The following is an 18,540-nucleotide window of genomic DNA, read 5'->3' as shown; positions in this document are numbered from 1 at the left end:
ATTTTAATTTGTACAAAAACATTTTAAAAATCATATTTTTATTTTTTATTTTGTGTACACCAAAACAGGCTAACTTAAGAATTAATGTATTGGAAGATCAATGTTTTTTACCAATGACGAATATTTTCAATTAAATTTATCCGTCAGATGGCGCGAAGGTTGTAGTACCTCAACAACTATGTACCTACTCATGGGGCATGTGCGTTGGACAGCACAGAGTCTTCAACACAAACCGGCGGTGTTCGTCTCTCGCGGTCGACCGTGGTCTGACTGTATATAAAATTATAAATACGAGGTATTTTTACATCGGGAACTCTAGTGCACTGGTCTTAAATATTTTATTTTGTTTATTTGTTGATTTTTTTTTCATAATAATACAGTTAAATGCAATACCTTTTAATAACAAATTGAGTGATGTGCTGATTATTATGAAACAAATACTTAATTCGAACAAACGTCTGTACAAATGTAAGTACTTATTTTAATACAATTTCTTTACAGTTTTATAGATTAGCAAAACTATACATATAAAATATTATTAGAATTAATTACTTATCAGCGAAAAGTTCTTTATAAATAATTAAATAATTCTACCAACATATTCAAATACAATAATATATTTTCAATCCTATAGCGTGAGGTATGCCGCACGGAAATATTATAAAAATTTTAAAAAAATGAATTTACAAAATTAGTAATTTTTAGTGAAATGCGCCATTCTTAAACGGTTATCAACAATTCATTTTTACAGCGCTTAAAGTTCTACCTACCAACTTTTGATAGACTTTAATTTATTTTATGTTTATCTAAGAGTTATTTCTAAGAGAAATAAGGCTATACGTTTATAATATAATAATTTACACATCTTATATTTTTTTAACTACTTAACGGTTTATAATATTAACCAAGTATAAATATGGAGATCTAGTTAAGATATCGAATCTTACTATGCATAAATGTAATGAGTACCTAATTATTAATAACTGGTGTCTGTATAATGTTTATTGCAGTAATCTTAATTATTTTTGTTATTCTTATAATATACGTTATAATCTGTGTGCACTAGTTTGCATCAGTGCGAAACATTTGTGCATGATGAATTTACGCTTTCGAAATACGTGTCAAAACGAGAGAATAAAATTAATTTCATTTTAAATGAATTGATTGATTTGGTTTTCATTAAAATGTAACTGCATAGTTTATTTTCGACGAAATAAAATATAAAATAAATAATCAATAACAAAAAGTTGCGTTCTTCGATAAAATTTCGCAACACACGCGACCCTATCAAAAAAACATTTAGACATGACACATAATGTTATATTGTTTGAGAATGAAATTATTGTTTAGAGTAGCGAAAATAAAATAGAAATACCTGTAGCCCTGCTACGGCGCACCGACGAATTAATGAACGTTTGCATACGAGATTTAGAGACAAAAAAAAAAAAAAGACAGAAAAGTACAAACAGCCAATCGGTAATTTTTTAGATTCTCTCCGTAGACCTATATTTTGTATACTTGTCAGTTGATCGATGATCAGATTTTTTTCGATCCTGTCAGTGGGCGAAACGATTTTCAACCGCGGCATCCTTTGTGGTGCAGCGCGCATGCATTCCGTAACGATTAATGAATTGCATTCATTCATTTTCGTATACGATGGTCTGGCGAGTGTATAACGCGCAGTCCGTGTATCACAACAATAAGTACCAAAAATCCGTCTTATCGCGAAAAAAATAAATGCATTCTAGAACACACACACGCACGCGGTCGCGTATTCCGGTGTGTCTTTTGACCGGGATACTGAAGCAGACGATTTTAACTGTGCGCAGCGTAATCGCGGCGGTGGTATTGCATTACATTGTAGTACAAATCTGTACAACATACGAGTTTACATATATATTCGGTGCTGATTATCGCCTCCGAGAAAAGAGATAAGAAACGTATTCGCGGCCGTCGCCGCGTGACGGTTTCACGAATCCTCTAATGATTCCGAAGAATGCGGACCGACGCTTCCGGACCGAATTGCGTCACCCGCCGACCGGTAATTATTGGATATCGTAATATCACTATTACCGTGGTAGTACATGCCTTGCAATCGCGTTTGAAGATCTGCGTGGATTTTTTTTGTTTATATATCTCTATCTCTCTCTCTGTTTTGCGTCAGTGTATCGCGCGAGATCTGGTCGTATTATCTCGCGCGCTCACCGCAGTCCCGTGACAACATCTCTCGCCGACGACGAGGTGCCGGCTGACGCGGTGCAGGTACCCCCGTTCGACGGACCGACGCATATCGAATGTCTCATGTGGACCGCGAGCGCTCGTTTCGTACACGTCATGTACCGCGGCTGCAGCGTGCGCATTGTACACCTTTTAACAGGTGGACAGGTGGGCCCGTAACGCGATGACCCGGTCTCCGGTGGAATTCGAATGTAGCCGGTTGAAAAATCAGCCGACGTTTTATTCCAAACGCGCGCCACGCCTCCGTGAACAGGGCAGAATCCACGATAGTATTTATAATAATAATAATAATATCAATAAAAATAATGATTAAAATAGTAATAACAATGATATAAAGAAATAAATAACTGCAAAATGATCCGAATCGGCTACCGTGTTATTGTCAACCTAGTATTATAATATTATGTGCGCAATAATATCCAATACACTTATTATGATTTACGTAAACGAATAACAATGGAATTTGGCGGTCGTCGGTTGGCCGTGCCTCGCGCACCGTATCTAGAAGGGTGTCGTTGTAACCCGCGGTATAAAACACTACCCTGGCCTGTTTTCGTTCACTCATGCAAAAATATTGAACTCACAAACGTCTTTCTTCTTTAGATTTGTTTTTTTCGAACGTACCTATTCGTATTATAGTCATGGATTACTGCTGCTTTTATACCACGGAGTATTTCTATATTGTTGGCGTACAACAATTTTTTCGTGACGTACATTAGATCGTTCGGTGGGAAGATCGTCGAGTAGTACTGTATAGGTTTCATTAAAACCTATAAAAAATAACCCTCCGATAAAAACACCCCGGTATATGAATATATACGAAATAAATCCTGACTACGAGCCTGCATCAATTTGTGTGCGTATGTATCCCGTGTATGCCACACGGCCGTTGTGAGCCATCATCACACGTACCTGTACGCATGGTAATAATATAATCACGTAACTATTACCTATGTGTATGTATATACGATGTTACGGTGTTGCGGTCATCGCGATGATAACCACACCGCGCGTTGTTGTAACCTCATACATGGTTCATCGACGATACCGTCGGCTAGAGATCGATCTTTATATTCCTCAAGCCTTCGGACTCACATACACACACACACACACACACACACACACACACACACACACACGTATTAATATATACATACACTCACACGTGCGCACTACACTTAAATGTACGCGCGCGCACACACACACACACACATACACACACACACACACGTTCGGTATGTAATGACTGCATCATTAGGCCGACCGACGACGACAAACTGCCACAACACAAAGTGGAATGCCTAACCTACCCTCAGTCCATCGGACGTGTACCCTCCCACAATACGGTACGATACGATGCGATGGCTGCGAACGAAGAGAAGAACAGCTACGACGAGATCGCGTAACGAGAAGATTCCGTCGTCGGCACTTGAACATAGAATGTTTCCTTCTCTCGCGTGAGAGAACCGTCGACGGTTTCTTTTTATTATACACACTACGTGCTCTTCTCCTTCCTTGTTGCTTTGTCACCGCCGTAAAATAATGGTTTTTTTAATTTTTTTTTTTTACGGTGGTTGCGTGTTTTTTATGTGTTGTATGTGGTCATCAGCAGTCTGATTGAATTTTTCGGTCCACGCTTGTAATGAGCTATGTTACTTCCGTATTAATCGTAAACTATCGAAAAAATAACATTTAATCGCAATTCCGAATACAATCGTCCGGTCATGTCCATGATACGATAAACACATACATTTACGTATACATACACAGCACGTACGTGTATACGTTATACGATGTACCTGTTTATTACAACGATTTTGGCGAAAAAAAAATTAATCTAGTGAAGCACGCAAAGTGGCTAGATACGCCTAAACGGTTTTTTATTTCCACGAAAACAGTACGTGGGAGCATGAACGTACGGCTCAGCATGAGCATGAGAGAGAATTACAATTAAAAATAACGTTATTTCTGGATTTCTTGTGTAAGCGAAACACTGTATTACATGCCTAATTCAGCTATAGTTGATAGAATAAATATGATACACACACCGATAGTAGTTGCAGTACATTTCTAAATAATAATTATTGTAAAAGTCAAACATCTAATTATTATGGTTTCTTAAAAATAATATTGTTGTATTAGCCACTAATAATAATAATAGATGATTGTCAAAGAATTCACTTGAATGTTTTTACTGCGTTAAATATATTCAGCATTGAATGGCAAAATATCATATGTATAAGATGAAAATGCATAATGAATACAAATATAATTTTATATTATAATACGATTAGCTTTTTATTAATTGTACTCTTCTGAACGATATACTACGATCCCTTTTGACCATGTGTTCATTTAACGGTACACTATGGTCATTATAAGATCTAAATCCAAAATTACTAAGAATCCAAATCAACTGATAAAAAACTGTTCACCAGGACGTCCCACGATGATTTTCTTTCTAACTAGCTTAGGTATATTATTTATCTCAAACGCCTTACTATTCAGGCGTTTCTTATGTTTCCTTTTTCATAATCTACCCACTGATCAAGAATAGTATAGGTTTAACAAAATATAGTTTGTAATAACAATATGCAATGCGGGTATGCAACGACTAACATGCAAGTACGGTCATCACATGGGATAACGGTGATTTCGCGCAAAGGTTTTCGGAAACATAAATATTACAATACAGTATATACCAAGGTAAACTTAGGATGTTTTCTTCGCTAAGGCGTATGTATAGTTAGTATAGTATGTATAGTATGTATAGTTACCTACCAGTTGTACATGCCTACACGCTGTCAGCCGCATGGAATGCGTTGGCCGTTCGCAGTCGTCAATATTTCAGTCATGACTATTTAGTATATTATATACTTAACATGAACGCGCGCAAGGCACATGAAAAACCGTATATAAACACACACACACACACACACACACACACACACACACACACACACACACGCACACATACATCCGCCGCTTATAATTTTAAAAAAGTAATAGAACATTATAACGATTAATCGAAAAAACTTTTTTAGTGAAACATAAAGCGGCGTTCATGAACGTACGTGGTTACAGGGCTCATTTTGCGCATTTATTTCTTATAGGGTTCGAGAACAAAAGTAAATTATTTTCGATATTTTGTGACCTATGATTGTAAACGGCGTTACACTATATTATTACCGATAAAAAAACATTACGACTTCGTGGTTTAACGCTATCCAAATCGAAAAAAATCTACAGTCGGTTTAGAAACATATATAGATGTATATGTTAACTAGCTGCTACTCGTAAGTCTATGTATGTGTGTCTGCACGCTAGGTTGAACATGTGGAAAAACACGTCTTAGAGCATCTTCCCTCAGGGCTGGTACTCTACCTTTCGGGACTACCGGGCGTAACTTCAGGTAGCCCACACATAATTCAGCCACTGAAAGTAATTATTATTGTTAATATTACCAATGGTGGCGGGCGGCCAGTCAGGGGTTTAATACGAATACGAATTATTATTAATATATACCGGCTAATTAAAACAGAAATACATAGTATAATATACTAGTGCATAATGAAATAGAACAGATATCGAAAACTGGTTTTGTTTTTTGAAATTAATTTTTTTTTTATTCTCATCTCCCCCTTGTGTTTAACGGTATTAACCATTTTATTTTACTCGTTATCACGATATTACAATATACATCTTGTCATTTTATTATTTTGGTCGTGTTATATTATTGTCATTATCTTTTTCTTCTTTGGTTTTATTTCTATCGTTGCTTTTTCGGTCTTTGTACGTATGAACCGCGCACGTGAGATAACGTTTGGAATAATAATCAACTATAATAAAAGTGTCCCCCATTCGCTTATATATTTATTTTATAATAGTCAATATATCTGAAAAACTTTCACCGGTGGTCGTACATAAGAAATAAAAAAACATTCTCCTCATGTGCTCGTGTTGCTTTCTATTGTTGACCGCTGGTGACCATTGCTATAGGTTCGCACGTTCGATCGTTATTGACTTATTTTTAAAAGTTTTCACTGAGATACTATTTACGAGAGAATATTATTAGTTATTGCGTTCACTCGTAGGTACACTCGCCGTTCAGATACGGTCGGATAAAGGGTATATACGTGTATAATTGTACTGGGAAAGTGCCACACGCTGTGACGTATAGAATACAACTACGATATGACAAAACCACTAGACCATAATATCGCGTTTCCTTCTTTTTGTACGCTCCTCGGATTTACATAAAAGAAAATACTATCGTGTCACACGTCGTTTTTTTACAATCACTTATTATTTTTACTATTTTTAACCCCGGAAGCTGCAGTTTTATTAATATATTAATATTTTATTCTTATATCAATTAAGAATTTTTATCTGCAAAAGAATAATAACGAAATCAATGAATAAATCTTTGTCAGGTAGTGTGGAATAATTAAAAATGTGTTTGACAACAATAAGAACAATAAGAAATAATTCCTCAACATTTTTTTGAAATTAAATATTTTAGAAATCACCTAATACGGAATCTGTGGAGGTAAATTTATGAACCGTCAATCAACACTTTATTTTTTTTAATAGTAATGTATATTTAAGACATAAATAATAAATCAACTTTAATCGTTATGAAATTTCATATTGTACAAGACCACTTTTTATAAACATCAAATGACCTAATAAATAAGTCTTTATTCAACCGACAAGGGTACTAAATTATATATTTATTTTTAACTATTAATATTTACATATAATTACTATTAGAAGATACAAATGCTAAATTGAATTGTTTATCAGCAAATTGCAATTGGACATATTCTTGAATGATTAATTGATGTAATTTATATCAACACTAAGCTTCAAGAGAAAATTATTATACAATTATCATTATAAATTACATTTTTTATAGTGTCATTAATGCCATAATTTTATTTTTATATTAAACAACATGAATTAGTGTACGTTAATTTTTTATATGTACAACGTATAATTTTCAAGCGATAAATATGCGTTTTATAATTGAAAACTCTGTGAAACATAATTTTTAACAACAATAAAAGTAGATATGAAACTAATGACAATATATGTATGATAAGAGTATATTATAACCAAAATGATAATTTTGAATTTTTATTACTACTTAAGTACGGTCGCAATAATAGCGTTGTAGTATAATATTTTGATAGAAAAGTAATTTGTAACGCACCAGGAAATATATGGTTTCGACATTTTCTAGGTTTTCTATTTCATGTTTACACGTAGTATAGTAATAATATAAGCCTATTGTCTGTTTGCAGCAGATTCCATAGTCTCTATATACTATGTTCGTTGCATATGGGCTCATCAACGTCCACACACACACACAGTGTAATTTGTATTCCGAGTAACTATCACGCATTGTTTTACGAGTATCTTATCAACAGAATACTTGTATGATTTATGAGTCAACAAATCGACGTGGCATGTTATTGGTGCAACGCACGTCTTTCGTTTTAAATGTATGGGAATGCTTTCGAAAATAAAAATACTTTACACTAACCAAAAGTCGATAATTTCGCAAAGGGATACTAGTAACGAGTGTGATGCGTGTAATCAAAATATATCTTCATCTTGCTTACGAACACTGTAGTAACATATACACTCACACATGCGTGCGTGCGTAATATTTTATCGAGGGGTCGAGGGGGACCCCAGAAGGCAAAAGCGAAACAACCGGTCCAACAGACCACCCAACAGAGCTCAAGGTCGACCGTAATTATGGGCCGCTATTTAAGTATAAAAAACAGAGAAAAAGAAAAATTCTGTTTATATTTATAAATATATATATATATATATATATATTTATTATATTTATTTATATTTATAACAAGAAGGTAAAAACAATAATACTGGTCGCCAGATCAGATGCTATCCACTACGTAAACTAAAAAGTATAAGGTATATATGTATTACTTATGTATATATATATATATATATATTAATATATGTGTGTATGCATTAAATATTATGCACGTACGGTAGCCGGTACAATGTTAATCACAAGGTAAACACAACGCACACACACCCCATTGGAGTCAAATCAGTTTGTTATTTTTTTTTTTTTTCTTGAATGGAAGTCTGAGTACAGTTATGTATTGAACGCACACCAGGTTTAAATCGATTCGATGAAAATTATTATTACGATCCGTAGCACGAGCTAAGAACCATTATATTGCATGTAATTTTCACTATGGGAAACAATTTGTACCATAATAATATCGTTATTTCTTCTTGTTCGTAAACGCCGCCATTAATAATAAGAATTATTCTGCTATACGTATCGGCGGCAACCCGTCGGATCTTTGAAAATCACATTGAATATATTTTCCAAAGCTAAAAAATTCCCTCTCTATTTTTATTTGTATGTATTATTGGATGGTGACTGGTGATTGATATTATGCAAAATTTAGAACGTGCTGTTTAATTAATATATTTTACCGAAGAACAAAATTTGTACACCGTCTTCTTTTATAATATTATATTTATTTTCCATGTTGTTACTTCAACTACTTATTTGGTATTTATTATTTTTAAGTCATAAATATGTATAATTCAAAAAAAAAAAAAAAAATTACAATTTTTCTCATAGAATTTTATACATATCTAATACACACATATGTAAAAAATAAAGAAAATTCTCACTATAACGGATATTTGAAATACCCTAGCCAAAGAACACTGAACGGACATTGCTCTTTATGTGAATTGAATATTTTTAATTTTTCTTAAATTTGTGTTGGCTATAAAGAGACTTTACTTACAGTTTAAAATATGTAATAAGTGAAATGTATAAATGTATAATATGAATATATTCATAGTTATTGAAAAATTGTTTCTAAAAATATTTAACGATGTGTTCATAAAAACCATAAACGTTACTTCAGAAATAATCTGAAATTTGTTTGAGTTTAATATACTAAAATCCATCTTAAGATATTTTTAATCATGATGTACCTATAATTATATAAATAGATAATTGTGAATAAACAACAACAAAATAAGTCAGTCGTTCGAAATTAATGATTTACAATGACATATTTCAATGTATACATAAAACATTGAAGACATTTTTGTATCTTCATAAGTTAATAAATAAATTTTAAGTATTTTATTTCAAGTTAAAAATAAAAATTATAATGTTTCATTTCAATAATGTGTTTTACATTCAGACGTCATTACGTAATTATACCATAAATGTAGGTATCAAAATAGATGATACATCGATCGTGCTTTAACTAATGACCTAAGGTACAAGTGAAAATGAGAACTATTCCTGTAAATATTATATATGTATAACATATGGTATAAACATATGAATTATTTTAATTACAAGTCATTAGCATTTTAGTAGTAATATGCTAATTATAATATTTAGTAGAACAACAAAATATTTTGTTAATTTGATACTTGATATTCAAGTTCGGATTTGATCATTCATAATTCATAACAACTTTAAAAACTTTGGACAGAATCAAACAATTTTCCCGTGCATCATGCTTCACAACGCGTGATTATAGATCTACTCTGTAGTCTGTATGGATATTAATATTTGTAAATCGTAGAGTACTTAGTTATATCTACTTAAGTAATTTAAAAATGTTTTCTTTGATAATAGATTGTACTTGTTTAAATTAGCATACCATTTACACGATATCGATGTATAAAATAAGAATATTTATATTTCAAAAATAATTTTTAATACATCATTGTTTATGAAAGCAGTATCGACTGTCGTGTCGCTATCTACTACACCAATACACCAATGCTTTTGCAGAATGTTCTGGTACAATGACTATCTATATAATTATTTACTACTATAAATTAAATTACTTACGATTCGTAGGTGTTAATGAAATTATTATACAAATAAATTAAGAATATTGGTTAAACCAATAAATTAATATGGTTAAACCACGATGTATGTATAATATATACAAACAAATATACAAAAAGTACAAAAATATATAAAAATTAAGTGAAATTAATTTATCATAGTGTATCGTAGTTCGGATTGTTATTTATTTTTTTTTTTTTTGTATAAATAAATTCATGCTGATTGAGAGAAAATAAAAAAAATAATAAAAAATAGCAAAAATTGTAAGATTTCTGAAGCATAAAACTAGCAATACATTGAATTTATTTGGATATAATTTGTAAGTAATTAAAAAATGGAAAAATACTATTAACTTCAATACTTGAATATCACAGCAATTATTTAGTAAGGTAACTTTAGTAATCCACGTAAAATAGTTTGTTATTATCGTTTTCAAAGTGTATTATTTATATCAACTCAAAAGTAGTAAAAGAAAATAATTCATAATAACTCCAGAGTGAATGATTATTAATGCCGTAGTGCTAATACTTTCTTATCGTTCGTTGTTTGATTTCATATGGTTACCATACGCTTCAACAACTGTATATAGTAACGCAGTAGTCAAAACAGTATAGACGTTATAACATAATCACGGTTACGTGTTTTAAACACGACGGAGCAAATAAAGTTTTCCTAGATAATTTCGGTCTTCGGACTGTACCTACCCGTCAGCGTACGGTTCATCGGCCGTGACTTCCTCATTAACTCTCCTCGTCTCTCTTACAGTAAATGCTCGTGCGGTCACAGGCTCCTCTATAGATGTACTATTATAACAAGAGCGTATATTTTCCCAAAATATATTATTAAACGTTGAACGCGGTCGAGTGCAACAAAACGCGCCATGTGCTTAACGCGGTTCCAAAAAAGTCCTCTGGTTACAACATCAGTGATGTATTATAATTTTATATAAATATACATTCTCCGTGACCGTTCGACATTCGAGAAGCCCAACTTTTTTTTTTTTTTGTGAACAATGCACGCATACAGAAGAGGAAGTGTCGTCGAAAAGCCGATAATTGGTTTCCCGTATCGTGTTGCTGTAGAAAAAAATAATTTCGAGGGGCGGGAAAAAACGAATATTAAAAACGATCACTGGGCCGTGCGGATGATGAGATGGGTAGCGATAATTCGTTGCAGCAGTAATGACTAAATTCAGTAAAACGTTTATCAATCGGTCTCGTCGTACTGTTATGTACTGGTAATATGGCACTACGAGTCCGCGGAGGGATAAAGTGTTTGTATAAATATAGACGAGGAGGTCAAAACTGGTTGGCGGATCAGTTAAAGTCTCCGAGAAAACGGGGGTAGTCGACGTGCACGCAGCCGTTCGACTGTATTATAAATCATGCGGCGATCGACGTTTTGCGTTCGCGTACACATTATTGTTGACCTTTTAATTGGACGGCCGCGTGTCAACAGCCTTCCAGTCTGAACATCGTCATAATATACTCGTAAGAGAACTACAGTCTCTCTAGACTGACATTGCCGTCTTGTATACGGCGCGTCGACTGCTGTAACTGCAGTTAGTCTGAACCTGTAATGGACTGTCATCATGCCGACACACATTTCCATAAACCCAATATCGTCTTTTCCATACTCATGCGTGCGAGCACGTGAACGTGTCAAGTGTTATAATTTTAAAAGCGTACAAGTTGATCGAAAGAAAAAAAATAAGACACTATACCTAAACGTGTATTGAAACGGTGACAGTATTTATCCCTCTGCCCCAGTCAACCACCACTTCAATGATATTGACGTAACGCATCTTCCAGAAGGACACCATGCATTTTTTACATCGTATCGCAGCTACAGTTGCCGATGATCAGGCCACGTGCACGAGTTTCTTCGGATAAATAATAAATTACTAATAAAAAAAATAATAATAATAATAATAATAATATTAGATGTACCTCGTTTACATTTATATATAAATATTTACTATTACCACTACTACTACTACTACTACTACTGCTACTACTACTACTACTACTACTACTACTACTACTACTACTACTACTATTACTACTACTACTACTACTATTACTACTACTACATTACTGCAGTTGAAAACATCATATATTTTGTATTGATCGAGAGCAGCAAGAAAAAAAAACACTTTTTCAATCGCAGTTATTTATAAAATTATACGTAATAAAAACTTTTTTCGTATAACTTATTTATTGAACTCTGCAGCAGCCAACATAATTCTGTTCGGTGAATAAAACTTTTGCAATTAAACACATTTTATGCTTTTGACGCTTTTAACTTTTAATTAACAAACGTGATCGCATATACATATAACCATGAAGTTTTAAATCGAATAAAACAGTTTTGAGTATAATATAAAGTCTAAAGTTAATCTGATTATAATGTTAAAATTAGCGATAAATTTTTGTAACTTTTCAATTTGTATGTACTTAATTAATATAAAGTGTATTATTTAAATTTAATCATTATTTATGTATAAGCAAATGTTAAAACTTTTACTATAAACAATTTTTTTTATTGATATAAAGATATATGAATTCAGTTGAACTATCGAATCATACTAAAAATATCTAGATCGATCATATATAATAAATAAAAAATATATTATTATTATTATTATTATATAATAACACATACATAATATGTAGTGCATTGATAATAAAATGTTAAGTGTAATATTAATAATTTTAAAAATATTTTGTTTTTTTTTTTTTTTAAAATACTGATCATTTATTTAAACAGTAGAATATTATAAACATAAAAAATTATTACATCTCGATTCAACAATGCGAGACAATGAATATCATTTTAAGGTATATACGAGGAAAATTCTAAAATACGAGTAGGTATTTTATAATATCCTGACAAATAATAAATATTTTTAAAACTAGAAAGCAAATTGAAAGTTTTCAAGTGTACACAAGAACATTTATCATAAGTTTAAGGAGCAATCATGATACCGTGCACTTGTGTTAGTACAAAGTTGGAATAATGCTCTAAATAGTAACTACACACTTGAAACTCTACTCTTTGACTGTTGTTCAAATTGTTAAATCAATTGTTTCATTTTAAATCATAGTGTATCAGTATGAATAAAATTTGTTTGTTCATTACACTTCAACTATCACTCACCACTAACGATCATTTTAAAAATAAATTATTAATATTACTATAATAATCTCACTTGACATTGATAAATAATTATGAAAACATATTTCCGCTGTGCAGATAATTATTTAAACTATGTGAAGATGTTAATATCAGAATTAATTAGCAGGGCACTTTACTTTTCGATTTATACGTTACTGTGCATGTCGTTTATTTACAAACGTTTTAACTTTTAAGCATGCTAACTCGGTATACAGTACAACCACAATCCTCAGAAAAAATTTTATCCAAAAATGTCATTTATCAATTAAATGTCCCAAATTCGTGAATGTATCTAAATTACATATGCACTTACTAACTTAGCTATACTAAATAATACATAACACGTTAATGTTTCTGTAACACAACTTACACAAGTCTACGAGTTATGTTTTGCGGACATAGAAAAACTGAATACTGAAAGGATACTTAGACTGGATAAGTAAGCACTTGTCTCGTTTAGTTTGTACTCAACATATGTTTGTATTGTATTATTATTTTAAATTTAAAAACAATCATAAATCAATTTTGTTGGGAAATTAGAAACGATACTTAATAGAAAACTGTTTATTAAAATGTTTTTCAAAATATGGTACTTCAGAAAAAAACATAAGTTTTATTAATTAGATTTTATTCTTGTATAATATTTCCAAAAAAATGGAATCAAACAACACTTTAATATAATAGATTGCTATTTATGTCCTCTTACAAATTGTTTTAAAGTTGCATTTATTGTCAACTTGCAGATTACCTTTGTATATTTGATAGTTCAATAGAATGGCTAAGTTAATTAAACAAGACAAATAAATTACATAATATAGCATCTTTTGCTGACGAGAAACAGAAATCGTGTCGTGTGGTCTTGCGTATTCGTACATATATATATACTCAGAAAACATCAACAGATGGTGTGTTTGGACGAAATTGCTATTACAGGATCGTTACGTGATAAGCTAATTAGTCGCCGATACCAGTTTTATAGTGACGCTGGACAGCAAAACGGACTCGAGGAACATGTGATGGTCGAGACTTGTAAATGTTTAATTTTTTCGCAGGTGGTTCTCGTGGACTCTCCCCCAGTTTATAATAATCGTTTCATGTTTAAATTTTTTATTTTTAGAAACCGAATCTGATACAAAGATGGTAGGTATTTAGGTATATGGTACATGGTTGGTTACATATATTGTGTCTTGTACCGCTGACTAACCTAACCTGACACGAAGCAGTTGTGTAGTTATGCATTAATGTAGCGTACACGGAAAACTGGTTACCGATATGTTATTACACGCATACATATTATACATAAGAATACTGGTAGAGGTTACTTTATTTTTATGTATTTTTTTTTTGCATTCTTTTCACGCCATTATTAAAATGATGTAAAAAGCAATTCATATAAACTGTCCGCTAAAACAAATCATCGTAATTAATATTTTACCGGGTAATTAATAATAAAATACATTATTATTACAATTTTCCAATCGTTGTATTTCATAGAATTATACAGAAGTTATTTTAGCAATATTAATTTACCTATGTCCTATGTATTTATACTCATGTTGCAACAGACTTATTCACAACGCTCGTACAAATTTCTATATTTTATGTGTTATATACATATATATGCTATACTAATGATACTTTCAAAAACTAATAGAAATATAATTTATAATTTACTTGTTCGAGTAAATTATGTATCTATGAGTATAATGACGTCTTTCACTTTTTAATAACAATGATGGAAAGAAATAGATTTTAGTTTCCATTTAATTTTTATAATAGTAAAGCCGGGAGTGCTACTAGAGTTTCATGCAACAACACGCATTGCATTTCGTGTTTAATTAAGTTTTTCATTTCTTAATTATTACTAAATCGTTTTAATAACGTAAAGAAAATTAATCTATTCCGATGTTATAAGATTATTTGATTTTTTTAAATTAAACTCTGTTGTTTTGTTATTTTACAGTTATTTTGAATTAAAAGTTACTTATGATAATAGCATTTAATAGCTTCAGGCTCGATAGACTATGTAACAAACTGCAAGTATTAAACGTATCTAAACTAAATCCTCAAACATAAAATCTTAAAAATAAAATCTAAATTATATGTTGCATTTAATTATTTAAAAAATAGATATTTTAAGTTATCACGTATCTGAACAATATGTTAAAAACCATTTTTAAGACAAAACATCTAAGATTTAAAGTATTATAACTATATCATATTAATAGTTATCTATTTCGTGAATTTATATCATCATATTTATGTAGTCAACTTAAATTTCACATACAATCGTATAAATGACCACGATAGTTAACACATTTTTTAATTGAAAAAGTACGACTAAGTATAAGTTTCGTTAAGTAACTAAGTGTTATATAATTTATTACTAATGTATTTAAACATTTCCGAATCATTAAATATCTATAAGACTACCGTGTTTACACTTTACCGTTTGCATAATAATCATTTTATGAAGGTTTTATAATCTATTTTGATTGATTATAAACACTACAACTCATCACTGACTACACTCATACGTTGTCGTGAATAATAGCTCATTTATTTAAAACTATAATACTGTAACTATTAAAATTTCAAATTGCAATCAATACACATAAATCAAAATAATTTCTACATCCTTATTGCTTATAAATGTTAGAGAGCGACCAATAATTTGTTAAAATTAACTTATAGATTTACACACGTAATACAAGGATCAACTAAAATAATCCAGTAAACAATATAAGGAAAAACATTTGAATTTATGATCCGATAATTACCTACTATTAGCCACCCAATACTATAGCGGTTTTATATTAATATATTAAAAAAAAAAAAAACAAAACTCTCTGGGTTTGTATGGTTCGTCGGATTGTTCGGGAGCATCATAACACGGTTGTTTATTTTTGTGTAATGTACCGGAGCTTGGAAGACGTTTCGCCTGCAAGTGCAGCTCACATAGTCGCTCAACGAATACGCATAAAAACACCACGGCTTGTTGGTGTTGTAAATACGTATAGACCGATTAAATGTTGATAAAAAAAAAAAAAAAAAAAATGAACGAAAATTGACGCACATTCATGTCATCGTCATCATCGATCCGTCGTAAAATAATTGTACAGCGAACGCATAGCGGCATCGAGTGGTATCATTGGTATTAACTGCGGGTAGTGGGCAGGAGTAACCGACCTCCCTTAGTATCGTGAAATCGGCTGGAGAAACGTTGCGGTAAACCTCTGCGGTGTGCGTTATATCGCGTAGCCCCGCAGTAATAATATTGTTTCGGAACGTTTTCGGATTTATCAATATCTGGGTGCCGTCCGTGTATTTCCCCGTTCCGGTATTGGATTTCCGTACCGCCATCGTGAACCCACGCCGTCACCGCAACAATTACTATTCGCGTCCGACCGACCACGTAGTGGTGTGTATAACCGTAAACTATGCGCACGATAAACAAGTGTTGTACTTGATTTCGGGCCCCGGGCGCCGCGCGGTCGATATTACCCGGAAGTGTCCGCGGGCCGCGGTCGCTGACCGTGCTACGGCTGCGTGGTGTTACGTAAATGGTCGAACCTCCCGAAACGAGTGGAGAAACGGAAAGAGGAGAGTAGAGAGAAAAAAAAAGCGGTTCAATTGGAAATGAATTGTCGTTTCCCTCCCCGCCGTCGTCGGCCCTACACGCAGTCGTGTTACGCGCGTGGGTGGACCTTGTAAGTTTTTACGCGGGCCACATGCCGCGAGAGAGTAAAACATAATATACTCACTCTGTATATATATATATATATATATATTATTATTTATCACGACAACAACTGCCCGGGTCGCGCCGCGCGGACCGCAGTCGACCGCGTAAAGTCTCCTCCGACGCCCGTGGTGTCCGGACGAATGTTTTTCGAATATTTTCTCGTTTCCATACCTCTCTGCTCCGGGTGGCAGGCCATCGGGCGATCTATTCGCACGTGCTAATGGCGATCGATGAAAAATCGTATAAACTCCGGTGCGCATAAAACATCGTATTAAACACGCGTGTACACGTGTGCGCGTAGAGCACGTTTCCATCGGTTCTGCGGGAAATATGACGACGCCGCCACGTTCGTGATGTCCCACGGGACATTCAATGATTATTAGCGACGGATCGATCTTTGCTCGTCAACTTTTTCCGGGTATGATATTGTTGTATTTTATGCTGTACATAGTTGTAATACGAGCGCGAACGCATTTTACGATTCTCGTCCTTAGGAGGACACCCGCGTGTGTGCTTTGTCTCCGTTCTGCAAACGTACAACATAATACGTGGAAAACCTGTGTTCAGTAGAACCAATTTCTTGTCGTTAGTTCTGATATCACTACAGTGAGCTGGCCCTTATTAATTATTATCAAAAAACACAGATAATGTTCTTCCCTTTCATTATGATGATAAGTCGGTTTAATATTATATTTAAAGCTAACAACACAAAATTAATTCTACTGATCGTAGACTTGCCATGTAGTACGTTTTATTAGCCATAAGCCGTAACGAACCTACTGGTATAGCATCAACACCGTGTTACGAGTGCGCTAAAAATATCTGATAAAATTGTCTATCCGTCCGCTATAGGTGGCGACTAATCCGACTAGGTCCTAAAAACATTAATTTCTTGGTACGTAAATCTTTTCTTTAGGTATTCGGTTCTCGACAATTTGTCTAACCGCGCTGAAAATGACAAATAATACGCTTAATACAAGAGCTCGAGTGTAGGTGAAAATAAGCTTTATAACTTAATGATACGTATGTACTGTTTGAACGTTGAAATTAATGAATACAATAGCAATACTTGCCGTCTTATGATTCGCTGTTAACATTAATAAAATAAATACTCATGGTCTGTTAAATGCTTCTGAGGTTATTATTTCATAAATTATTTTTATTTTTTTTTTTAACAGTTTAATTCAAAGTCGAAAAATCTTATTATACAATTATGTCATTGTTACAATATTGTTTTTCGGTAGTTAATAACGAACAAATCAATTGTGTTAGATACCTAGACTTTTTACTAAATGGCAAAAACACTGTAGTCAATATGTTATATAACAATCATGTAATAGTCTATAGACAAGTACCAGGTGTTATAATTATAAATAATACCGAGTGAAAAACATGCTACACAATAAATAAATTAATCTTGTGAGATTGTACCAACTATTTCATCCAAACTACGTTCCTTGAGTGTAAATTAAAAATATTATGTGCAAAATTTAATTTA

General features: G+C 32.6%; 1 protein-coding gene across 2 annotated transcripts in view; it reads left to right on the top strand.

Moving 5' to 3' along the window:
* The first annotated feature begins 220 nt into the window (after positions 1-220).
* Positions 221-18,540, top strand: part of LOC112694107 — a 42,650-nt gene continuing 24,330 nt past the window's right edge. Inside the window, exon 1 of one of the 2 annotated variants that reach the window (XM_025569480.1) lies at positions 221-468. In XM_025569480.1, the coding sequence (XP_025425265.1) occupies positions 467-468 (2 nt within the window). In that variant the 5' untranslated portion in view covers positions 221-466. Of the gene's footprint in view, positions 469-17,149; positions 17,461-18,540 lie in introns of those variants that run through there. The other variant, XM_025569481.1, reaches the window with a different exon arrangement.

The sequence above is a fragment of the Sipha flava genome, unplaced genomic scaffold (assembly GCF_003268045.1).
Source record: "Sipha flava isolate LNK unplaced genomic scaffold, YSA_version1 123_pilon_pilon, whole genome shotgun sequence".
Taxonomy (NCBI): domain Eukaryota; kingdom Metazoa; phylum Arthropoda; class Insecta; order Hemiptera; family Aphididae; genus Sipha; species Sipha flava.
The sequence above is the reverse complement of the archived record's forward strand: the minus strand, read 5'-3'. Positions and strand labels throughout refer to the sequence as shown.